General features: G+C 44.0%; 1 protein-coding gene across 3 annotated transcripts in view; it reads left to right on the forward strand.

Annotated features, from left to right (window-relative positions):
• The window catches only part of TENM2 (teneurin transmembrane protein 2), a 1118865-nt gene that overhangs the window by 198384 nt on the left and 894022 nt on the right, over positions 1 to 26459 (forward strand). For all 3 annotated transcript variants that reach the window (XM_066273223.1, XM_066273224.1, XM_066273225.1), the window contains exon 2: positions 3324 to 3626. In XM_066273223.1, coding sequence (XP_066129320.1) covers positions 3401 to 3626 — 226 coding nt within the window. In that variant the 5' untranslated portion in view covers positions 3324 to 3400. The remainder of the gene's footprint in view (positions 1 to 3323; positions 3627 to 26459) is intronic.

The raw sequence follows: 26459 nt of genomic DNA on the forward strand, positions 1-26459 counted from the left end.
TGACCTCATTGCCTCCTGGGATGGGAGAAAGTCCTGGCTCCCTAGGAGGGAGGGGCTGGCCTCATTGCCTCCTAGGATGGGAGAAAGTCCTGGCTCCCTAGGAGGGAGGGGCTGGCCTCATTGCCTCCTGGGATGGGAGAAAGTCCAGGCTCCCTAGGAGGGAGGGGCTGACCTCATTGCCTTCTGGGATGGGAGAAAGTCCTGGCTCCCTCCCTAGCCTTCTCTGAAGTCAGCGTGGTGGGGGGAGTGCTTGCTGCTCCTTGCAGCAGGGAAGCTGAGGGTCCCCTCTTGGCTTTTACTGGTAGCGACGGAATGGGGCTGCAGCCCTCTTCCATGTTGTCTGGCTTCAGGGCGGTGGTTGCCATCTAAACGTTTCTCTCTCATTAGGTCCCCCTTCAGAGCTTTTTGAAGAGGCATCCCACTTTTGTTGGAGCCTTTGTTGTCTGTGTCTATGGCTGTTTCTGGGTTGCCAGGGTCTTTAGCGACAAATCTGGGACATACAGGGCAGAAAGAATCCCAGGAACTCAGCGCAGCATTGTTGCTCGGGTCCCAAGGGCCCAGCTCATCTGCCTCTTCTTCCCACCTTTCACACTCCTACATTTGTTCCCGTGTAGCGTCCGGGGTTCTCAGCCGAACTTCCTGGGAGGAGTAAGTAAAAGTATGTTTATTCTACCTTTCTGGAAGTAGACATTTCTCAACTGTCCACTTTTTTTTCTTTTAACGATAACCTATAGGTCCAGATTTTAATATAAGATATTTTCTTGCTTGTATTTTTTTAAAATATTAAAAAATTTAAACAACACACAGGCTAAACATAAAACGTCCACAGGCTGTCTGTGTATTCTGTTCAGTTTCCTACGAAATTAGCTTTTCTAGACAAAGTTTTGTCATTTTTTTTGCCTCAATATAGAATATACAGATTTCTATCATTTGTCTGGAGGTGACATTGCTGACAAACATAACTGCCAAGGGCACCACCAAGGAAGAGGCATTTAGCAGGAAAAGATTACTGGGCAATCAAATTAGACATCAAAATGTCCAAACACAGAAGTTCTCGTACTTTATAGCTAGGTAATAAGCTTTCAGCTTTTTAAATAAGCCAGTAAATCAGAGCATGATTTAAAAAATAAAATTACATATGCATACACAGAAAGCCTGCTCTCCAAAGAGTGATACAAATCAGAGGAGATAGGATTTCATGAGTCAGGAACACTGAAAACATTAAAAAGTAAAAACAAAACAAAACACACACACACAAAAAAAGAAAACCCAGGGAAACAAAAGAGAAGAACACTATAAAATCCACTTGAAAGACCCCATCTCCCCTCCCAAACTACATGACCTTGAAGGATTCATAGTGACATCTCTACCCTCTGTCTAATGCCAGTCTGCATACTACTTAGCTAGAGAAAAAAAAAATTTTTTTTAAATCTTTCAGAGAAGAAAACAACACTACTTCCTTACAGGCCCCTAGTGAAAGCTTTATCACAGTATCTGTTTTAATTTTTACTAAAACTGTGAAGCAGACACTATTATTCTCTATTCTGACTGTTTGAGAAACTGAGTTTGAAATGCCAGGAATAGTTTTACAAGGTTTCTGGCTGGCTATTGGCCATGATAAGGTTGGCAGCCAGTCACAACTTCAATGGGCATGCTCTTAACCATCCTGTAATATGGATTCCCAGATGTTGAGATCACATGTTGGAAATGAACGGAGATGATTTTCGGCACTCAGCAATTGCATTAATGTTCAGACTCTTGAATCAAGTCTGCACAGAAAGAAAAATTCCCTGGAGACTTTCACTATTTGTGTCCTCTCATTGAGTCCTGGGATCTTGACTGGTGACTCTCAAAGAGACTTCCCAGCTTCCTGAGTCAGGAACTACAACCTGGAGGAAACTATTAGCTTTCATAGAAGTGATTGTGGGCTTGGTGCCTTTTTCATTGACAAACGGTATCGGCCGTGATTGCGGGCAGTATTTGGTAAAGTGAACAAATAGTATAAATTAGTGGGGTTCCTCAGGTCCAGAAGGACCTCTTGGTGTACAGAGACAAGGAGGGATTGGCTTGGTTCCTGCTGCTTTGGGACAGATGCCGTCCACACTGCGTGGGTGTGGGCTAGGTCTCTGGCACACAGAGGCACCCGCTACGGTGCAGCAAATCACCGAAGGAGAGCCGTTGTGAAGGGGCTCACAGCCACAGATCTGCTGCCCGAGCCGGGCCTGACACGTTGAGGCGTCAGCGCCCCGACAAGAACCAGTACCCTGGCTCAGGGTCCTTGCTTCCATTTCAATTAAAATCCTTATTTGTCCATTCTATCCATTTCCTGGCCCTGTGGTCCATGCTGTTATGCACGGCCCATGAAATCAATAAGATCCTACCATTGGGAACTCGGAGGCCTCTAAGCGTGTTTGCTAGGCAGAAGGCTAGTGTTTTCTGAGTGATGTTGGACATACACACCCAGGCCCGGGTGTCAGGTGACAGACGGGGCGTGGGGGCTTCCTGGTTGCCAGCGTACATGCTAGAGGCTCCTTTCCATCAGCTTTCCTGTTTTATTCAGTGTTTTTCCATGTTTTTCTTTTCTGCAATAGATATCCTGGCCTTGAACAGGACAGGGCGGTGGGCTTAGGTCAGTGATCAAGTTATTGTGCCAGTTAGACCTGTTGTCAGCGAGCTCTCCAGTTGGTAGATGACGAGGAAAAAAATGACCAGGTGCATCCAAGACACAGATTTGCCAGGGAAGGAACACTGGAGGCTCATTAAAGAAATGGGAGGGAGATTGTTTGCTTGTCCCGAGTGCCTGTATTATCATCCCCCACACCCTGTGAGGCAATTTTATGTTCTTAGTCAGACTGACTTGATATCATCGCAAAGCAACGGCAGCGTATATTTACGCCTCATAGACTTTTATTTTTATTTAATATTTTTTATATTTGTTTTCCCCGACTCCTCTATAGCAAAAGGAGAATATAATTAAAGGATAAAATCAGTTTTGCTTTCAACAGCTTCATAGTAAGATCTTGCATTTGGAATGACAGACTGATCGTGTCATCTGTGCACATATAGAAAATCAAAAGAGGACTTGTTTTGCTATTGCTTCTCCCAAATTGATTAAATTAAACACCAGGAAAATTAATTTACCGGATCGAGTTCTTCTATTTCGGCTGATTGTTTAAGTATATATTAAGCACTTGCAAAAGAGATTATGTGGCACTGACCAAATTTGCCTTCTTATGTTTTTATCTGAGTCAGAACATGAGTCAGCACTGAAGGCAGCGTTTCTCTGTAATCACAGTGTCGGTTGTTTCCTTTGATGTTTTTAGGTGGCAGCGCGACACGTGCCAGCCCTCAGGCCCGTCTTCTCTGAAACCATCAGCACCCTCCTGCCTGCCCCGGAATAATGGACGTCAAGGACCGGCGCCACCGCTCTCTGACCCGGGGGCGGTGCGGCAAAGAATGCCGCTACACGAGCTCCTCCCTGGACAGCGAAGACTGCCGCGTGCCCACGCAGAAGTCCTACAGCTCCAGCGAGACCCTGAAGGCCTATGACCACGACAGCAGGATGCACTATGGAAACCGGGTCACAGACCTTGTTCACCGGGAGTCCGATGAGTTTCCACGACAAGGTATGTGGAGCCGCCCCGCCCGAGTCACCGTGCTACGTTCTCGGCTTGCACTGTTGCGTGTCATTGATGATTAAGGTTGGTGGACGTTGGGAGCAAAGCCTGGCACCGCTGAGCTTCCGTTAGAGTTTAGTTGAGAAGGGTCCCTTTTATCCGCACGTACCAAACTCCTGTGGGTATGACAGAAGTGCTTCTCTGGTGCTGGACACTGAATTCTTTTGATGACTTGGTGGTTGCTGTTGGAGACACAGCTTGGTGGGTTTGGACAGCTGTAACCCAACAGCAGACCCTTGGCTCCATTAGGGGTGTGTTTCTCTTGACTCACAATCTTTGGATTTCTGTGGGAGAGAAACTGTTTTTCTCCCAAGTACTAAGAGTTGACGTTCTCTTCATGTTCAGTTTTCCTAAGGAATCTGTAACCACCTGTCAAGGGTTGCTGTCAGTGAACGGACACAGAGGTGAGAACAGTGGAGCTAAATCAATTCACTAGCTCAGCGTCATGCGCTTTGTGTTCCAGACTTGCTGGGTGTGCAGTTCACACTCAGGGTTTAGCCGAGTTTCAAGCGAATGCACAGAAATACAGGGCACACCCTGGGAAGGGTTCTCTGTCAGTGCAAGGGGTCAGGGCCCCGCCTGCCGGGTTATTACGTTACTGACTCTTTTACTGATTTCTTGTCCTGGTAAAGGTTGCAACTAATGTAATTGCTCATGAGTGCCCTAGTCCTTTCGGCTGCTCTAACAAAATACTAGAAACAGGTGGCTTACAAACAACAAAAATGTATTTTGCCCATTTCAGTAGCTTTGGAAATCCAAGGTGAAGGCATGGGTGGATTTGGTGTCTGATGAGGAGTCGAGTCTCTTTCTGTTTCATAGACAGCTGTCTTTCCCTGTGCCGTCACAGAGTTGAGGAGGGCTAGGGAGCTCTCTGGGGCCCCTTTTAGAAGGGCACTAATCCCACTCATGAGGACTCCACCCTCATGACCTACCTCATCACCTTCCAAAGGCTCCACTTTTAGTATTTGGTTTTCATATAAGAATTTGGAGGGTCACAAACATTTAGTCTGTAGCAGCTTGGATTTCCATTCCTGGTTTCTTAGCTTCCTTAAATTACTTTTCTTTGTTTCTTAGAAAACATGACTGGTAGTGTGTGTGTGTGTGTGTGTGTGTGTGTGTGTGTGTGTATAATCTATAATCTAGCGGTTTTTCTTAAATATATATTTTTTTTCATATGTTCCCAGTTTAGCCTAGCTCCAGCTTTTATATTTAACAAAATATTCCCCCCCACTGAAATCAGCCAAGAAACAGTTAAAATTGTGTTTCAATTGCATTTGTAGACCCTTGCAAGATGCAATTTTTATTTAATCTTCATTCCTATTTTTGGAGTTATCCTCATGTAAATGAAACACATTTTGAGCAGGGGGAGGGCTGTCTGAAAATTGCTCTGTATCAAATGTCTTTGATCTGTGAGTGACTTTGACAAGTCTTTAACTTCATGGTCTCACCTGATCCCAACGTGCGTGGAGTGGAAATTGGAAGAAAAAAAAAAAAACGTGAGGAAGCACAGCTTAATGAACTAAGGGAGTACTTAAATTTCCAATATGATAAATTATGACACCTTTCTGTTCTTTCCAAGAGCATCACTAATACAAGACTCAGCTATTTTGAAAGGTGATGCACGTTCAGTGTGGTTGGAAAGCCTTTCACTTTCTGCCGTGGCTTTGGTTTCATTTACAGTCTTGCTGCAAACATTTTGTTTCTCGTGGGTCTGTGTGGAAATACAGACTCTTCTTCCCTAGTGTCATTAGAAGGGCCTCCCAGCTTCTGGGTCATTGTGCGCCGAGCGGTGGATCTCAGATTATTGCTGAATTGTGGATTGGCCTGTCACCTTTTCTGTTATTAATCTGGACATAAAAATGTAACCAAATGCTTGGGATTTCTGTTTTAAAGACACCTTTATGCTGCCTGTTTCATCTTGTTCCCTTCCACCGGTAATAATGGAAGCTGCTTGGCCACATCAAACTCATAGCCTTGCAATTAACAATTCGCACATGCCGCGTGTTGTTATTGAGCCCATATTTGTTTGTGTAATGTGTTCGCATGAATTAAAAACTGTGCAGGCCAGAAGTAAAAAATGAAAAGGCATTGGGAAGCATTTGCATATGCAAGTGTGGTTCCTTCTGAAGACATCTATGAATTTATGCATGAAAATGGAGTCAGAGTCTGAGTAGGTCTACTTTGATGGGTTCTAAAATTGAACTCGGCAGGAAGTAAATAAGCACATATTTAAGGAGAGGGGGGACAGGAGATACAATCTGGCGGGCGACACATTCCACAGGAAATTTAAGCCGCTACGGAGAGGGTTAAAATAAATTTTACACTCAGTAATAGCAATCATTTTTTTAAAATGTCATGCATTTCCCATTTTATTTTCTTATTCATGAAATCAAAGAGCAGGATCATCTCAGCACTTATTAGCCTGGAGTTACATTAGCAAGGATCGTAGTGTGATCATCTCCTGTGGCATTCTTATTTAAAACCCAGGACACTGATTACAAAACAAACACGCTTCTCACATACAAGCGAGTTTGGCAAACACAGTGGGATGACTCTCCAGATGCTCAGAGTGGGAAAGACTTGCCAGCCAGAAAGATGATGTGGGACCAGGGTCAGACCTTGTCCGGTTTCCCCAGCAGGCCAGCTGCAAGTGAGCAAGTGTGAGAGGCTGCCAGGTCCCAGCAGGAGAGACGGGCCAGGTGGTCCCCTGAGAAGCTTATAGAAGCTCCCGTCAAATTATGCCTTCTTTGCTTTTAACCCAGCATCCTCCTCTGCCGTCTTCCACGGTGGGCCTCCTCAGCAGAGACCATGCAAATGACCCGTTTGACCTCTATTATGCCGGATCCTCCCGGTGTGAAGGGAGAAGACTGCTGACCTACGTCTGTGGCCATTGGAGTAATTAGTAATTAGTTAATGACTAATCCTGCAATAAATAGCATCCTAGTGGTCGGAGTGTTAATGCACCTGACAAAAGTGACCAGTTGTCTGACCCGGACCCAATCCAACCTGCTAAATATATAGATGCCACTTTGAATAATGTAGATTGGCCAAGTTCCCAGGCAAGTCGTATAAGCTTGTTCTTTTGGACTCGGCAGTTAGGGTGTAGAGCGTGTGATATCGTATAAGACTCTGGTAGGCATTCTGTGCATCCCCAGGATTAGGACACAGTGCTCAGACGGATTGAACAACAACAGTAAGAATAACCAAAGAGCAATGGCTAACGCTGATATGCACTATCTGTAAGCATTTTGCTTGTGTTAATTCAGTTAACGTCATAATAATGATGACTCCCTTTTCTACCGGTTAGGAAACTGAGGCATGGAGAGATGAAATGAATCATCCAAAGTCACAAGCTTAGGAAGAGGTGGGGACAGGTTTCAGTTTAGGGAGTTGGATTCAAGAGCTATGTTTTAAACAGGGTTTGATCACCAACCTGAAGCATCAATAAAGAAACAAATAAAAGTCATGAAAGCCTCAGTCAACGGCTAGGGAGGATGGATGAAGTTCAATTTATCTGCTTTTTAGAGATGCACCCTTTAGATCTTTCTCATGAGATAGGAACTAGAGTCACTGATGTTGATTAAACAGAGGAGGAGAGCTACCGTCAGCCCTGCTCTCTCTACTCCTCACCCACTTCCCTCCAGTGCCACCACCGCCGCAGGCGCCCTGGGAGTGTCTGTAGCTGCACCCCCCTCCACTCGCCAACACTGCAGAGAGAGTTCCCAGTGTCCTGGCGGGCTCCGGCCGTCAGCACGGATGCTTTGCCCTCCCCTACCATCACCAGCTTTCTGCACAACCCCCCACCCTGGAACACTAACCAGGAAAGGTGTCGCTATCTAAATGAGATCGCGCAGGTAAGCAGACCTGACTGGTTTCCGTGCTAGCCGAGGCCCAGTGGGCCAGAGAGTTCAGCCAGGTGGCTCATTCCTCAAAAAGCCCTTCTTCCCAGTTAGTAGTGCAAGTCTCTCGAGAAAGGGGATCAAGATTGAATTCCTTCTCTGCACCTCAGGCTGGCTGTTTGGGGTCAAGGGTGAAGAATGAACTGGGGAAGATTGGATTTTTGAATGTATGCGTGCAACAGTTCTCTTCATCAGTTCTCGCACAGGAAACACCTCCACCGGCCCTGCGATGCACTGTAAATAATACAGAAACATGCCATATATGTATTAGGCCAGGTTTGATTTAGCTATTGCAGAAACCGTTTCTCGCTCCTGGGATCTTTAAAATAATTTGAGCAATACTTTTTGCTCTGTGTAATTGGCCAAAGCGTACATCTAACCCATGTTGATGAGCTGAAGACTCATGAACAACTAGCAAGCTACAGTGTTACCTGCATTAATTCAATTAATGTACAAAATTGCTGACATACTTTGAAAACCTGTGAGTAGCATTTCTGTCTATACCACTGTCGTAAAATAGTTTTGTTGTTTTTTACGGCACCCAAAGCAACAGTTAGAAAGCTTTTATTTTGAAGAAAAAAATGCCAGTCCTTTAATTTACTTACAAAGAATGGCTTTTAGATTTTAGTGAAGTTCAAGAGTTTGGTCAATACTTTGAAGGCTGAAAGTACCTTGAGAAGATTGCTTTCAAATTATTTTCCTGCCTCTAGGCAGGACTTCAGTTTGTAACTCGACTGGGAATACATGTTGCTTCTTAGTCTGTGGTTGTGTTGTTGCTTTTTAAAAAAAATCTTTAGAAAAATATACTCTAGAATCTTTCTGTGTTACATGGTTTCTTGTTTTCTTGCCAGCTAACTTAAATATGTGTCTCTCTATTTGAGAGGCAGATGGGAGAATGGTTAAGAAGGCAGACTCCAAGTTAAATTGTGTTGTTATCCTAGCACTGATGTGTGTGACCTTGATCCAATTCTAGAGCATAGGCTCCCTTAAGTCGCATTTTCTCTGTCTGTAGAAGGTTCCACCAATATAGTTATTGGGATCATATCCAACAATTAGGTGTCTATCATTCTATGGACATTGTCTTTCTTTTAATAAGTGTTGACTACATGCTAGTGGTTATAATTGTCATTTTAATCCTGTTGCCAGCAGTTGGCCCTGGCCGGTTGGCTCAGTGGTAGAGCGTCGGCCTGGCGTGCAGAGGTCCCGGGTTCGATTCCCGGCCAGGGCACACAGGAGAAGCACCCATCTGCTTCTCCACCCCTCCCCCTCTCCTTCCTCTCTGTCTCTCTCTTCCCCTCCCACAGCCGAGGCTCCATTGGAGCAAAATTGGCCCGGGCGCTGGGGATGGCTCCTTGGCCTCTGCCCCAGGCGCTAGAGTGGCTCTGGTCACAACAGAGCGACGCCCTGGAGGAGCAGAGCATCACCCCCTGGTGGGCAGAGCATCGCCCCCTGGTGGGTGTGCGGGTGGATCCCGGTCGGGCGCATGCGGGAGTCTGTCTGACTGTCTCTCCCCGTTTCCAGCTTCAGAAAAAAATACAAAAAATAAATAAATAAATAAATAAATAAATAAATAAATAAATAAAATTAATCCTGTTGCCAGCAAAAGTGGTGACCATCATTTCCTCTACCCTCATAATATTGCATGCAAAAGACATTTTCCCCTTGAATTTGTTTTATAGCAAAATTCAACATCTTCAAACCCTGAATTTCTCCTCCAGTTGTTGGTAGAGTGTGTTTAACTCCCTACGCATCATACCTTTTGCTCCCAAAGATGAACATAACTCACACATTACTTCTCTATTTTTAGAGAGGAATGAAAGATACCATCTAACAGCTGTCAGCTCATGCCAACACACTGTAATAGAGTTGCTAGTCAGACAGTTTTACAAGTTAAAAAAAAAATTGAAAAATGCTCTAAGACAGTGCTGTTGGATACAAATAATTTTTTTTAAGATGTGCATTTTATGGAATGTAATTAAATGTAAATTTTGAGAATGGGTTTAATTAAGAGAAGACTACCCTATGTAATCTCTGAATGAAAGTTAATTCGGGTGTTTTTTTTTATCACTTTATATGTACTAATTTGAGGTCTTTGTCTCTTTGTCAGTTTTATCTGGATTTTTCTTGTTGATATTCACTGCCCTTCTAGGGTGACGTCTGTATTTTCCGATAACTGTGGCCCCTGGGTGACAGTCTTGATGTTTGCCCAATCATTATCCTCCATGGACTTTCCATTCTGCAGTCAACTTTGGATCTAACGTTCTTTGAATCGTCTTTCTTCTCTGGTAGTAATGCTCCAGTTTCACTTGTAGTCCTCTACTGTTTCCTCTCTGTGACATTTTCTTGGGAACAGTCTTGTTCTTATAACTTCAGCATGTACTCTTTCTACTTTTCAAGATGGTTTCAGTTACAAATAAAAGCAAAATAATAATGTCCCAAATGACATTGAATCATGCTAGAATAAGGTGCTCTGTTGTATCACTGGAGAAGCTAGCAGTACATCTGGCCTCACACTTCCCTCTTACTACTTTCTCTCTTTCCTTGGCTCTCCTCTTCAGAAAGCTCTGTTTGAAGATGTCTTTTGAGAACCCCACTCTCATATTCTCTTTCCTTGGCCACATCGTTGAGAAGAGGTTTCTGTTTGTTTGCCTGTTTGTTTTCCCAGTCTTAAGCAGAACATTCCCATGGGAGCCGGAGACTCAGATCCAGATAGACCTAGCCTGTACAGTTGAGGGGGCCTCCACCTACCACTCTGACATTAGCTGGCCACGTCTGGGACTTGGGCGTACCCTGTCCCTGGAGATGGCTTTTGGAGAGCACCTCCTAAACCCAAATGGAATGGATTCCATGTAGGAAGGAAGGGTTTTATATCAGAAGTAACGGATACTGACTGATTTGATAACAGATGCCTCCATCCCTAATAATGCTGAAGTCTAAGACAAGCATGGTCCTTCCCAGCTCCATCTCTGCTTCCCTGAGTGCCCTTACGATGTTTCTCAGGAAATCAAGTAGCAAATTTAATTTTCTTTTCCTCAAAATACATTTCCATTTATTATTTCTCAGCTTTTGGGAATGGTATCACAACTTTTGCTTTTGAGGGAGAGTCTGCCAACTCTGTCCTTGATTATTATTATTATTATTATTACTATTATTATTATTTATATTGCTGTTCACCAAATCATGATCATCATTCTTTTTTAATTTATCTTATCCTTAATTTTCACATTCTGTGAGTAGCTGCCAATATTCCTTCACCACTTAAATCACCTCCTCCCCTCCATCTTCTTCAGCATACTTTTTATATAATGAATAGCCTTAGGTTGTTAAAACACTGCCCTATTCTTGCCTCTTTACTCAAATTAATTCAAAAATATTTTGGGAATTCCCCTGGGAAGACTGTGTTATGGGACACAGTAGTGAATAAGGCAAACATGAACTCTGGCCTCACGAAGCTCGGCAGTCCTCAAGGGGCAGATATAATAGACATGTAACTAGGTCCAGTCTGAGAAATACCTAGAAAGGGGAAATAATGGATAGTTTCGGAGAGACATCTAACCTAGAATTACACATTAGGGATGTCAGAAGTTGTGACACCCTCTCATCCAGTTGAAGAATGTGGAGGAGCTGGGAGATCAAACAGGCAAGAAAGAGAGTGTTCAAGCAAAAGATAGAGAACAGAGGGGTGGGCAGAGGTGGGTTGACAGCTGTGAGGACGCGCAACACAGAGCTTATTCTTGTATTATTATTGACTAATCATTGCATTATTTTCCATCTAAACAACCGTCAACCTACTTTTGTCTACACTGTATGCGAAGGTCCAGAGGTGACACTGCGTGGCTGTTCGAAGGATCTGAAAGAAGTTCAGGTTAGCTGGATGGGGAGTGGGGCCAGGGGAGCCAGAGTGGTGGGGCAAGAAACGGGGCCGTGGCAGCACTTCAGGGAGATAGTGCTGGCTCTGGGCTCTGAAATCGGTTCCAGGGAGAGAAGACGGCACGGGAGAGGAGGTAGGGGGCTGCATTTCAGCTAGGCAAGGGAGCCTAGTCACCCGGACTGGGGTAGTGGAGGTGGTTTGAGAAATGTTGTTGAACACCAAAGGTTGTTGACACTTTAGGACACGCTAAAAGTGGAGGTAGCTATATTGTTCCGGTAGCTATTTTGTGCATGGACTGCTTTCTTTTCCTGCAGAAAGATTATTATCTTCCTGCTGCTGGGTTTCCTTAAAGAGGCAGGAGAGGTCAAAGCTTGGAAATAACCTTTTAAATAAAAATGCATAGATGATTAGGTCAAGTCCTCTGGGAAGGATGACATAAGCCTCAATATAAAAATGTGTTATTACAAGAATTGCATTTCCCCCCCTCAACTTTTTTAAGTTCCCGCCTATGCAAAGGGTAGCACCAACAGCAGAACACCTCATGTGGATCCAGGGCAAGGGAAATACAGAAAAAATATGGTGTTTAACCGCCACTTCTCTATATGACCACGATACTTCGTTCATTTTCTATCAGTGACTCAATAAATCAGGGACTGTAGCAGATGTGAGGGGTGTGTGTATATGCGCGTGGGTGTGCCCACATGTGAACAAGTGACTGTGTTGGCATCCCTGCCAATTGATATGTTGATTAACAAAGCTAAGGGTATTTAGGAGCTGGAATTAGTACTTTCTGGCTACTGACGGCACAACTGAAGTGAGGGAGGGAAGAGGAGTGAAGGACATGCTGCAGTTTGTGGTTATGAAAACGGACTGGATGTTAGTGACAATCAGTATGGTTTGCTGTGGAAGTTGAGCTGCTTTGTGAGTTAAGATAGTATGTGTAACTACAGACCTTTTGAATTTGGGGAGCTTTTATGCCACACACGTACAGATATCTAACAAGTGGCTGAATGTACAGTTTTGAAATTATGGAGAAAGGCGTGAGCTGAGTAGAGATTTAGGAATTGGCAGCTAGTAATTACATGGGAATTAGTGTGTTCATCCAGGAAAACCATACAAGGAAAAGGAAGTGCTCACACGAGACTACAGGTAATCGAGGAATAGGAACAGGAAGAAGATTCTTTAATGACAGTGGATAGGAAGAAACCTCACTTTATTTATGTGGTCTACTCAGTCAGTTCATACTTGACTTAGCATTCAAAGCATAAATAAATAAAGTGTTGTTTTGTTTTGTTTTCCAAATCAAGATCAAGTTGGCTTCCTTCTCATTCCCAAATCAGTGGTCACAAAGTTAATGCCCACAGATGCTCCTTGGCTCCTAAGTATGTTTTGTTTGGCCTACAGATTTCTTTAGAAAATTTGAATAGAGGGCCTGTAGCCAGTCTGTACACATTTCAGTTTGCCTTAGACTCCATGTCTGCCTTTTGTCTGATACCAATCTTCCTGTTCATTCCTTTAGTGTATATGTCAGGGCCCTGAAGGCTACCACAGCTGCAAAAATAACACAGACCTGCCTATGTTCAACCTTCCTTGGAAAATACCTACCTCCCTACTATTCCACATCCACATGTCCCACAAGGCTTAACCTATAGACCACCTTTGTCCTGCCTCTCTGCCCTCGGGATCCCAGTGGCCCTCAAAGTGTTGTTATTGTGGTTATTATCCTCTTTGTGAGTGACTCAGCATACATACACATGATTTCACGACTGCTCTGAATAGGGAAATAAACAAAGCGCTGTATAGCTTTGGGCTCTGACTCACAGGTGCTGCTACAGGAGATTGTCTTCGTATTAATGGCTTGCATCCAGTTCTAATGAGAAGAATTTAAAGCCCAGCTCAGAACAGCATCTACTTAGAACGTGTGGGTTATTTGTCCAACATGATGATCTCAAGTCCCACATTGTGAAATGCTACCTTGTAAGAGTCTTTGTACAACCAACTCTAACACTTACCTTCTGGATTGTACTAACATCAGCCTTTTCTGAGTGTTGGTGATCTAATAATACTATCCACTGCTACATATTGTAATTTTGTCTCCGTAGGGACTTGCTATGTCTTGTCATATGGGTGCACTGTGATGGGTGACAGGATACAGTTCTGGCTGGACACCTGGAAAAAACAAGCTGCACTGTCAGCGATGAAAGCATTGCCAATGTTTGTCTCACCATGGCTGAGGGTCTGCGTCCAGGAGGGGGCTGCCCGCCCACTGAGAAGTCATCCCACTGATACTATCAAAAGAGGCATCGCATTGTCAGTGTCATGTTTGAGGTTTATAATTTAATTTTCAGCTCTGGCAATTCCAGAAGCATCCCTAGGGGCGGGTACAGAGGAGAGGTTTGGGGGGTTCCCGAATGTATCCATGTTTATTTCTTGAGCACCTTGATTGGCATGCACAAGCCAGCAGCCCCCTCTCCCTGCTGCCGCCCAACACCATTGCTCCAGCCGGGCTCCATTGCTCCAGCCGGGCTCCATTGCTCCAGCCGGGCTCCATTGCTCCAGCCGGGCTCCATTGCTCCAGCCGGGCTCCATTGCTCCAGCCGGGCACTCAGTCTTCCTCCCGCGCGGACTGCTTTCCTCCCAACTCAACCTCAAGGCGGATCTACGTCCCTAATAAGTCTGAGCCAGGAGCAATGAGGCCCGATACCACGCATGCGCACACATATTAAAACTATAAGGGCAACACAGACTCATTTAATAATGCTCAGCAGCGGCTTAGACTATTTGGAATATTTCACCAAAGTTCGTTTGAGCATTGTGGTCAGTGCACGTTCTCCAAGGTACAGAAATCTGGGGAACGAGCACACAAGCCAGCACAGATGGGCCTCCTCGTGTCCTCAGCCGGGCTGGCTGGTCTCCTTGCTTCCCAGTTCTTTTTCTTTGGCTGGAGCCACAACGCGGGAGGCTTCTCTTTGTTCACCTTGATTTATGAATACTAGGCATTGGGCAGTTGCTGGCCCAGTGGGACGCAGGTGATGTTAAAAATAGTTTGTAGCACTTCCTTTGAAATTCTCTCACGTCCCCCGCCACCTTGGCTGTATGATACATGGTGTTCCATCTGTCCTTGTGCGGTGACGGTCCGTTCGCCCTGGATGGGGACTTAGGATACTGAATTCATTTGTAGCCGTGTCAGCCAAAGTGTGGAATTTACTCTGAGAGTAACTCCAGTGGATTAAATTTGTTTCTGCGAATCTATTTGCTGCAGCTGGAGCATTGATAGGAAGGAGGAATGTTACTTTGATGTCCTCAAAAAAAAAAAAAAAAAAAAAAAAGGAAGAAGAATTCAGTCAAATGCAAAATAAATACCCATAGCCCAAACAAAGTCCTCTGAGAATGGCTGCAAATTCAGGGGACTCCCATCAACTTTTAAAAGAACCCCGTCTGCCTGGCAGCCTTGGGTTCAAGTGGCCCTTAGTCGACAGTGCCAATTCAGGCAGTGCACATACTCCGACCCCCTTTGGTGTGTGTTGCAAAAGCCCTGCCTGGTGATGACCCACTTAACACTTTCTGCTTCACGGACTGAGCCTGCACGGCAGGGAGGCGACAGCAAGGTGCTGAGCTGTCCTAGCTGAGCAGTGACGGGACTGGGAGGGTGGCCACATGCCATGTCTGTCTCCGGAACAGTGGCAACTCATTAGCCTGTTCCGTGGAGTTGTGCAGAGTCCCCCTGCCCGTGCCTTCCCTGCCTGAGACTGCTTAAGTAAGACTCTCTGGGGGGAGTCAGACCCAGGCATCAGTCTTTTCAAAACTGTATTTTTATAGAAATACCACGTCTCAAGGGATTGAGTGTGAATGGGACACATGGTACAGAATAGAACCGGTTCCTTGGGAACTGATAGCTTTTCAAGCTTATAATCTTTTTTTAAAAAGGTATTTATTGCTTGATTTTAGAGATAGAGAGGAAGGGAGAGAGAGAAACATCAATTTGTTCTCCCACTTAGTTGTGCATTCAGTGGTTGCTTCTTGCATATGCCCTGACTGGGGATCCAACCTGCAACACTGGCATATTGGGGTGACGCTCTAACCAACTGAGCTACCTGGCCAGGGCCAGGCTTACAGAGTCTTATGTTTGGAATCTCACTTTTTACTCTGAAGCCCCTAATTCTAGTTTTAATAGAGCTTCCTAGTTCTTAGAAGGGTTTTGATTAACAAATGCCATGTAGCCAGGAGCTCATTACACAGTGTTTCCAAGCCAGTAATGGGCAACCATTTATCCATGTGATAGGTACCGCTGGTCCTCGGCTGCCAGGGTCCACTTTTTGTTGTTCTGAGTCAGAAGCAAGAGGACAGGGTCATTTAGCTCTCCTGCCTGTCATCCTACATTCCGTTAGACGTTAGAAGTGAGGATTCCATTCGAGCATCTGACTTGGAATATAGCACACCACCAATTAATTATATGAGTTGGTGCAACATCTTCAACCATTAAAGCAGTAATGAATTTCAATCTACCAATCAGAAGAAACAGAATCAAGTTTGTTGACGTTGAAAGGTGAAGTCAGGGAGGAAAGCTGGTGTTAATAGTGGAGTGAGTTCCTACCTGCTTTTCCATGAGGACATTGTTTAGGCGTAGAGATAGTTCAAGTGAGGGCACAAAGTCCACCGCTCACGGGGGAAGGAAGGTAAGGTGACGGAAGGGAGCCGGCTAGGTTTCCGGTGTGTGTCCTGCTGGAGACTGTCTCGGTTTGGACCATGCATGTCCAGGCAGTGCCTGTCAGCTCTGGCAATTTGGTGCCATGGGAGAATTCAGATCTAATGTTACTACATCTCCCACATTCTCAAGAAAATTGAAAATTCTGAGTTTTACCTAAAATTGTGGCCCTTTTTCACGAGCCTTGCTTTCTGGGTCAGACGCGGGGCCCACTGTCGCCGCAGACGCGGGGCCCACCGTTGCTGCAAACCAGGTGCCCTTTCCAGCTCCCACTCCCTCGCCTCCTGCCCGCACGGAGCACTGAATTCCTGTCCCTCAGTCTTGCTTAGAACACAGTGATTCTTTGGCTTTCAATAGGTAACTTAACACAGGTGTATCACACCCCCTTTTTCGTAAGAGGGAAGAATGTGTGTTGTTGTTTCTAAAGACCAGAAAAGCCTCTGCCATGCACAGACATAGCCCGCCCCAGCTGCACGGACTATCAGAGCTTCTTGTTGACAGGGGCCTTCACAGAGAGACGTAGGAGTGCCAGCTAAGCTGCGAAACCAGAGGAAGAGTGGACAAGGGCTCATCTTGAAAACCTGCCGTTCACACGGCTTAGCCTCCAGGTCCATTACTCTGAGATCTTTGACTTTCTGGAGCTCTCTGACACCATCATTGGGTTCCCCAATTCTGCACCAGCCCAGAGCTTCGCTTCTCATCTAACCCAGAGGCAGAAGAGTTGTAACGCTAATGTTAACGGCTTAAATTTGCTGAACAGTGACCATGCGCCTCATATGCTGCCTGCAGGGTTCACACATGAGCATCATCACTGTGCTGTAAGAAAACAAGGTATAAAGGATGTAGCAATAGTTACCATACGAAGGGCAGGCAACTTGTATGTAGGAAGTGGAAAGAGAATCAAACCTCAGTAATCTCACTTTGGTGGCTGCTGTTGGTGGTGTGAGGAGATGTTTGACTGACTACCTAACAGTCATACTTCTCTGAACATTTGCTGGAGGAAAGACAACAGGTTCTGTGGCTGAGATGATCTGGACAGGCCGGCTTCTGGAGAGCAGCATAGCATTACAGCCCTCAAGACAATGTAGAGGGTTATTTTGGTGCTCAGATCTGTGCAGCCAGATGGAAATCGTAGTTCAAGCTGAGTGTTGTCAGACTGCAGAGGCTGTGGGCAGAGGGGAAAGCCCGGGTGAGTGGTTTTTGACTGTTGATCTCTAATGTGTGTGGCCAGTGTCACTCCCCTCTGTGATGGCTGTGATTTATTCTATTATACTGTCAGGATTAAAGCACCTTAGCAGAAGAGAAATAAAGGGAAGGCCACAAATGTTGTGTTATGGATGTGACAGATGCTATTTCTCTGAAAACCATAGACGGTGAGTGTATGGAAACTCTCTGAGGATGTCAGGACCAGGCAAACCTTAGGAACCGGTCTATTTCAAAGCATTCAGATCAAGGAAACTTAGTTTCAGGGCACTTGTGTGTGGTCAAGGTCACACAGCTCCTAAAACGAGAACTAGAACCCTGGTTCCCACCCCCAGTTCGGTCTTCATCCAGCCACATCACCGGCTGGTCAAGTCCATTGTGCCTTCCCCTGCACTCAGACTGAAGTTTTAAATTTATTTAAACATCTGCTTATGTTTTCACAAGAGCAAAGAAAAGTAGGACTCATGAGCTGGAAGTTATTGCTTTTGGTCTTCATATCCATGCAAGTCTAATTTTAACCCCAGAACTGTGGCCGTGAGCTCTTCTCACTGTTGTTGTGTGTTCTGGCTAGCGCCTCTTTCTCGTCTGAGCCCAAGGAGACCATTCTTATGTCCTCACCATCCTTAAGTGATGGGCAGGGCCATTCTCCCCATTTCTTGTCGTGTCCCCACCCAGCTTGATCTCAACTTCTCTGTCCCGCCCCCTCCTGCTGCTCTCTGTGTGAATAGAGAGGGGAATCGCAGCCAGGAGGGGGATCGCAGCCAGGAGGAGGTCCAGCCCGCAGAAAGTCTCAGGCTCCGTCTCTTCACCACCTGCCTTCTTCCTCCCTTGTGCCCTGGCTTAGGCTTTCTAGCACCTCAGCTACACCGGACACCTTGAGTCAGTCAGAGGACGTGGAATTAGCAGTAGGAAGACGTGGCTACAAATCTAAGCCAGTTTACGGTGAGCCCTGAGATGCTGGGCGAGTCTTAGACAAGTCCCCTGGGGCTAACTGTGTTCCTGTGCACACGTGGTGACCTAACACCTCCTCCTAAGTGTCACTTTGGGAGCGGAGTTCATTGATGATGAAATACTTTGTAAGCAGTGTTGAACTGCCCCCAAATTGTCGCCGTGGATAAAATGCCCATTGTACACGCCACAGCTCTATTTGAACACGCCCGGGTGCTCACACACATTCATGTGGTGGTGCAGACCTCCTGTGGCCGATCGCTCCCAGTCAGGGACACTGAGCCCAGGAACCCCCAGAGCCATCAAAGCTTGCGAGTGTCAGAGTTTCGGTTCCCCTTAGCCACACTACCCACCAGAGCCATTCAGTGTCCACCCAGGAACAGGGCCACTGTCTTCCCAACTCTGAGCTCCACCTCTCACTGGGTGGGGAAGCACATTTCCAGTGGCTCAGACCTCACCATTTCCCTCTTGTAAACATACCACCAGGATCTGCGTGCAGCAATGACTCTCTAACAGATAACTGCCGTGGGGTCCCATTCAAGTGTAGACACTAGTGTTCACTTTCCGTTTCTCTAGGCATAAAAAGGATGCTTGATGCAAGGGTGCCACTGGTAAGACCAACCAGGCAAAGTCATTGTGGAGGTAGTGGGAGGGGTTCCTACTCAACCAGAGCTTAAACCCTTCTAAGACCACTCTAACCACTTAGAATTGCCGACAGTTCCAAACGATCTAGTTTTGTAGGGGCTTAGAATCGTATCTTTCTGGGGCAGAGGGGTGATTTTAAATAACAGTGTCACTTTTCTCAGAGAATGTTCCCGTCCACTATCATAAGTCTCCTACTTTATATGCTGACACTAAGGCAGGTAAATGTGCTCTGGGTATGGGGCCCAAGAGAAACACAATGTGAACAGTCTTCTCTGATCCCTGAGGGCTGGTACCAGAATAGAAGCAATCTCTTCCAAAGCTAGGACCAGGATTGATCCCTCCAAAAAGCGAATGTCTGTAAACAGCTTAAAAACCTCCAACCCTGTTTGCTTTATCCTCACCGCCATTCAAACCTTAGGGCTACAGAAAGGATTCAGAACCTCAAATCTAGGCTAGTGACTTGAAACTGTAGGAGATCAACAAACACTTCTGTGTGGCCGGCTTTGTCCTTAGTTCTGTTGTGGAGCTGGGGATATAGACATGAACAAGGGATAGCTTGCTCTCAGGAAACACACTAGTGCAGAGGAGGTAAGAAGAGCTCTGTAGCGCTAATGCCATACAGAAACTGCCTGGGCGGACAGAAGCACGGTGCATTGTGGGAGCAGAAGGCAAGGCTTCCCGGAGACCACTGTAGGTACTGATTCTTTGCTGAGAGTCCGCGGTGAGTTTGTTGAAAGTTTCCTAGAATCCTAAGATTTAGGTTTGCTTTAGTGAGAAAGAACGAGGTTACTAACATCGACAGAGAAAATAGCATCCCGATATCTAAATATATGATTACCCTTCCTTTATAAGTACTTAGCTGGAAGTGTCTTAGGCTGAATCCTAAAGCACGTGTCTGTGAATGTACACCATATTGGAAACAGATTTACTGTCCCGAAGTGTAATGCTTACTCAGCCATCTGATGAGATGCGAGCGCCGAACAGTTTGAGAGGGACGTGCGGAGCTGTTTCATTACAAGACGCTGTTATGAGTTATAGCAGCTTTCCTTATGCTATATGGCTGTCGCCAAACAAGTTACATGAATGTAAGCAGTTTTATTTGCAATTTTTTTATTTTTTTTTTGCTTACATTTTTTTAGCCTATCCGGATCCTGGCTTCTCACAGCCCTGCCCCTGCGCCTTTGGCAAGCCCTCCCACCCCCAGTACAGCACTGTATTCAGAGCCAAAAGGAGACATGAAAAATATGGGTAGAAAGTCCTCCTGAGAGTCTGCAGTGTTGATGTTTATGGATGCTATCACCTGGTATTTAAAAAAAAGAAAAGAAAAGAAAGAAAAAGAGAGGACGCATTTTCATTCTTGCATATATGTGTTTATTTCAGAGAACACTTCATAGTCACATTAATTAGCCTCTCATCTTTTTGTGGCAGTGACCCCTAAGTAGGAGGGTGTGTGTTTTTAGAGTAAGTAAATAAATAGCATTTTGAATTTCATTTGATCAGGGTTGAACCCCAAACAACTAAAACAAGGAAACATTGATTTCCTAGGAGAGGTGTACACCAGCGTGGTTGTTACTAGGAGAGGTGTGCACCAGCTTGGTTGTTACTAGGAGAGGTGTGCACCAGCTTGGTTGTTACTGGGAGAGGTGTACACCAGCTTGGTTGTTACTGGGAGAGGTGTACACCAGCTTGGTTGTTACTGGGAGAGGTGTACACCAGCTTGGTTGTTACTGGGAGAGGTGTATACCAGCTTGGTTGTTACTGGGAGAGGTGTGCACCAGCGTGGTTGTTACTGGGAGAGGTGTGCGCCAGCGTGGTTGTTACTAGGAGAGGTGTGCGCCAGCTTGGTTGTTACTGGGAGAGGTGTACGCCAGCTTGGTTGTTACTGGGAGAGGTGTACGCCAGCTTGGTTGTTACTGGGAGAGGTGTACGCCAGCCTGGTTGTTACTGGGAGAGGTGTGCGCCAGCTTGGTTGTTACTGGGAGAGGTGTACGCCAGCCTGGTTGTTACTGGGAGAGGTGTACGCCAGCTTGGTTGTTACTGGGAGAGGTGTACGCCAGCTTGGTTGTTACTGGGAGAGGTGTGCACCAGCTTGGTTGTTACTGGGAGAGGTGTACGCCAGCCTGGTTGTTACTGGGAGAGGTGTACGCCAGCCTGGTTGTTACTGGGAGAGGTGTGCGCCAGCTTGGTTGTTACTGGGAGAGGTGTACGCCAGCCTGGTTGTTACTGGGAGAGGTGTGCGCCAGCTTGGTTGTTACTGGGAGAGGTGTGCGCCAGCTTGGTTGTTACTGGGAGAGGTGTACGCCAGCCTGGTTGTTACTGGGAGAGGTGTGCGCCAGCTTGGTTGTTACTGGGAGAGGTGTACGCCAGCCTGGTTGTTACTGGGAGAGGTGTACGCCAGCTTGGTTGTTACTGGGAGAGGTGTACGCCAGCTTGGTTGTTACTGGGAGAGGTGTGCGCCAGCTTGGTTGTTACTGGGAGAGGTGTACGCCAGCCTGGTTGTTACTGGGAGAGGTGTACGCCAGCCTGGTTGTTACTGGGAGAGGTGTGCGCCAGCTTGGTTGTTACTGGGAGAGGTGTACGCCAGCCTGGTTGTTACTGGGAGAGGTGTGCGCCAGCTTGGTTGTTACTGGGAGAGGTGTACGCCAGCTTGGTTGTTACTGGGAGAGGTGTACACCAGCTTGGTTGTTACACAGAGTCCAGACTGGAATATCAGCATTGTTGACTCCCCTTGAATATGTGAAAGTGAATCAGAGGAATTGACAGGAATAAAAATAATTACAGTAAATTAGTGTACACTAAATGTAAATAATTGCTAAGCAGGGACCTAAATGAGCCTTAGACAGCTAAGGACTTACTTTTAAAGCCCACTTATTTTTATTTTATTAAGTATTCTTTTAATCAAATTAATTGAGTTATTAATCATTACAATGAATAGTTAACATACAGCTCTCAGTACTGAGTCTGTCTTTGTTTCGCTCTTTATTTGGGGGAAACAGTGTGCTTATCAGTACTTAGCTTGGCCCAGAGATTGGGGGACCCTGGACATTTGACACAACCACGTCACCTCACTTCATGGACAGGGAGAATAGGACACAAACTGCTGCTTGGAGGTTGGGTTAATATTAGAGCTCGATCTTTAAGAGTTTTTAAAATTACTTGCATTGAATTTTTTTCTCTGGTTATAAAAACAATTTTATATCCACTGTAAAGTATTTGAAAATAACAAACACATAGAGAAGAAAATTAAAACAACCTATTACTTTTACCTCCCAACAGCAATTGCTGTTATCATTTTGGTATATTTATTTTACAGCCTTTTAGCTATTTGTGAATATGTGTAATGCATTTTCAAAATTGGAATCATACTATGCAGTACCCTGCTTTTTTTTTTTTTTTTTTTTACTAATTATGTTGTGAATATTTTTCTCTTAAAATATTTCTCTGGAATAAGATTTCTCTGACAGCTTTGTGGCATTGTCATGTGGGTAGATCCACAATATCCTTTCCATTTAATCTGTTTTTGCAAAAACAAATTTTAGTTTTTGTAATGATACAATAGTGAACCTTATTCTACATAAATCTTTGTGCATGTCACTTATTTCTTCAGAATACATTTGTGAGCATTTTAAATTCTACCAATGTACAGAGGACAAAGGAACAAGTGGGCTAACTAGACTTTATATTGTAGGTCTAATTGTTTAGGACATTCATCTAAACTAAAACTACTGATAAAAAAAATTAAAACTCTACTTGCAAATTATAGTATCCCAGCATCATATTTCATCATTACATTTTCTTTTGAGCACATCATTTTTTGTCATTTTTCACTACAATGATATACTGTTAAATCAATTTTAAATATTGTGAATGGAGGGAGTCTGTGTCATTTGTATCTAGAGCCCAGTTAAGGGGCTCAGAGCTATGGAAAGTCAAATGACTACCTTCAAACCTTGGGATTTTGGCAATGGCATTTTATTTTTTAAATACTATGAAATTTGGAATGGTAGCATGATAAAATTTTAACTTTTCATTTGACCATAGACATATAGTTATATACATATGTACATAAAGATATACCTATTAAATATGTACTTTAGACAAACCACATAGACTATATTACATATATTAAACACATGAAAATATGTATTTCTATTAACACATAAAAATCATATGTTTTAAATGTGTGTTATATTAGTAAAATAATTTGTGTATAGAGGTGATTTGATTGGGATGGGTTACAATCTGTTGTCATCAGATTACCATTAAAACAATGACTAATAAAATCTGTGAGTTCTGTAGACATTTGGTCTAGTTTTAGCCTCCATTTGCTCTAACTGTAGAGCAGTGGTCCCCAACCTTTTTTGGGCCGGTTTAATTTCAGAAAATATTTTCACGAACCGGCCTTTAGGGTGGGACAGATAAATGTATCATGTGACCAAGAAAAGCATCAAGAGTGAGTCTTAGACAGATGTAACAGAGGGAATCTGGTCACTTTTAAAAAATAAAACATCGTTCAGACTTAAATATAAATAAAACGGAAATAATGTAAGTTATTTATTCTTTCTCTGCGGACTGGTACCAAATGGCCCACGGACCGGTACTGTTCCACGGCCCGGGGGTTGGGGACCACTGCTGTAGAGTATTGCTTAGAGTTTATCTCAAAAGGAAGTAGCCTGACCAGGCGGTGGTGCAGTGGATAGAGCGTTGGACTGGGATGCGGAGGACCCAGGTTCGGAACCCCGAGGTCACCGGCTTGAGCACAGGCTCATCTGGTTTGAGAAAGGCTCACCAGCTTAATCCTAGGGTCGCTGGCTTGAGCAAGGGGTCACTTACTCTGCTGTAGCCCCCTGGTCAAGGCACATATGAGAAAGCAATCAATGAACAACTAAGAAGACTAAGGAACCGCATCGAAGAATTGATGCTTCTCATCTCTCTCCCTTCCTGTCTGTCTGTCCCTATCAGTTCCTCTCTCAGTCTTTCTCTGTCTCTTTCACAAGAAAACAAAGAACTTGTATTGAGTTCTGAAACACCCAGAAAAGATGGAGTCAAGAGACAAAGTCTGGCTGGATGTTTCTGCCTTATTTTGTATATGTCTGTGGGATACTTTCCACCTATACAACAAATCATCCCCAGGGAGAAAGCATAGTGTATAGTTTCATGAAATGAGAAAGGAACAAAAAAAAAAAAAAAAAAAGGAAATGATGTCTGATTCCCATGGGAAAAATATGTCTTATGTGAAAATTAATCTCAGTGTGTTACAACGTTTGCTACATAAACCTGAATAAAAGGAAAAAAACACCTGTGAGAAGACGCTTCTTCCCTCTGAAGCTCTCTCATGACCCTCTTTTCAGTTCTGTGGACACTGGTGAGGCAAGGTGGCAGTGAGCTCGGGGTCCTGGGGATGCCAGCAGCTGAGTAGCCAGCACGTGCCACCAGGCAGGACTCTGGCAAGAGAGGGGTGCTGTCCTCACGAAGCCTCAACCCTTTCCTGTACCCAACACTAATTCACTTCATTACCTTGAGTAGTCATGTACTTTTTCAGCCCAAGTGTCCTTTCCTAAAATGAGGCCGATGAAGGCATGAATTGTCATTAAGACCCCTCCAGCTCTGCTTCTTTGTACACTCTGCTGAGTGAGAACTGCCTCTGTAGTTAAATGTATAATAAATACAGGGGAATGCCCTTAGAAGTGAAGCACCTTCTGATTCTCCCCAGAAGGAGTGTCTGTTCTGTTTTCTGTCCTGAGTGTCATCTGTGCTCATCGGGATCTTCTACCAGATTATTCCATCCACCCCCTCCTTGATTCAGATGGGTTACGTTTATAAGTAGTGAGTGATGGACAGAGCCTCTCAGCATTATCTTACAAGCACAAACGGTATAGTAAAGTGATTGGGCGTTTTGGAAAAATGCAGATGGCTATTCATTGTGCCTCTACGGACTCAAAAATCGTTCTCTTTAGATTTTTGCTTCTTGCACTCCTGAGGAATTGAATGTTTGCTCTCCGATTATGCTTATCAGTAAATTCTTGATTTTGTTTAAAAAAGAAAAATCCAGGGCAAGTGCTTACATTATCACCATCATCTACTCGGAGCCTGGATTTCATTAAGTAGATTGTTAATAAAATGAGGAATGATATATCACAACTGCTATGCTGTGTCTCCCAAAGTTAATGAAGAGTTATAATTTTCTAGACGGCAAATTAAAAGGCTGTTAAAATGGTTGGTAAGACTGTCAACGGATTTAGCAACATTCCAATTAAAGTAGGGTATTAAAGAGAATTAAAATATTGGATTTGGAGAAATGAAAAAATATGTTTAATATGTGATTGAATATAGTGAGGAGCCCTGGAATCTTTACATAAGATGAGATAGATCTCATCTTAAAGATGATATGACACATTTAACAAAAATTGGAATGTCGCCATCTAATGTAATTTCACAGACTTTGTCAATAATTTGCTTGCCTCAGACATTAAAATTATATATTTTTAATTGTAGTAATAACATTAGAGCAATATTAATACTATTTTAATATAGAAATTGTATGCATATTCTATGTGTAATGTTAATATATATTAATAATATATACATTTATATATCATCCATTTCTAACAAAACAACAATTTTACTTTTTCCATTTTCATTAGCTCTCCTCCATGTGGATACATTTTTACATAGAATAGTTACATTCTTGCATGCTTTTTGTTCAGTTATACTTTAGAGTCACATATTGTCAATTATTTTCTGTTGTATCATTGAATGCCACATATTGGATTGATCTACTACATTTTATATAACTGCTCACTGGTTGTTAAATAATTAGGTCCCTTCCATATTTACTATAATAAATGAGATTTAATTCTAATATACATTTAGAATAAGTTTCTAGGAAAAGGATTTTGGGGAAAAGACAGTGAATGCTTCTGTGCCTCTTGAGACATCAAATTTCTCATCACATGACTTCTATCATTTATGCTACCACCAGTAGTTTAACTGTGGTTTTAATTCAACTGTCATCTGGACAGTGTTTAGATTATAGCATTATTTTATAATTTTTGAAAAATTAATAGGTAAGATGGTACCATAGATTAACTTATTTTTTTTAACTAATCTGCCCCAAGAATTTCATAGGTAATTAGATAACGACTACTTTTTTTCTACTAATTTGACTTTCTCCATCTTATTCTTTGACAAATGGCAGTATATGAAGTGGCCCACGTAGGATGCCATAATTTTCCTTTAGCAGACTTTTGAGACATGCATGGAACTTAAATGAGGCCTAATGCAAACAAAGGCACCCATGGAATGAATGAACTTCCGTTGCCAAGAACGATATTTAATAGAGCAGGATGGAAAGTGCTTAGAGAAGTGTTCAGAAGTCAATAGCAGGCATAGCGAGGATAATATTTCTTTTTTCAAGTAGTACTAAAGTTAAAAATGGACTCTTCCTATTAATATTTTAGAAGTTATCAAATTCCGTCTTTTTCCAAGCATCGAGGATAGAGAAACAGGAT

This window comes from Saccopteryx bilineata, chromosome 4 (assembly GCF_036850765.1).
Source record: "Saccopteryx bilineata isolate mSacBil1 chromosome 4, mSacBil1_pri_phased_curated, whole genome shotgun sequence".
Lineage (NCBI taxonomy): Eukaryota > Metazoa > Chordata > Mammalia > Chiroptera > Emballonuridae > Saccopteryx > Saccopteryx bilineata.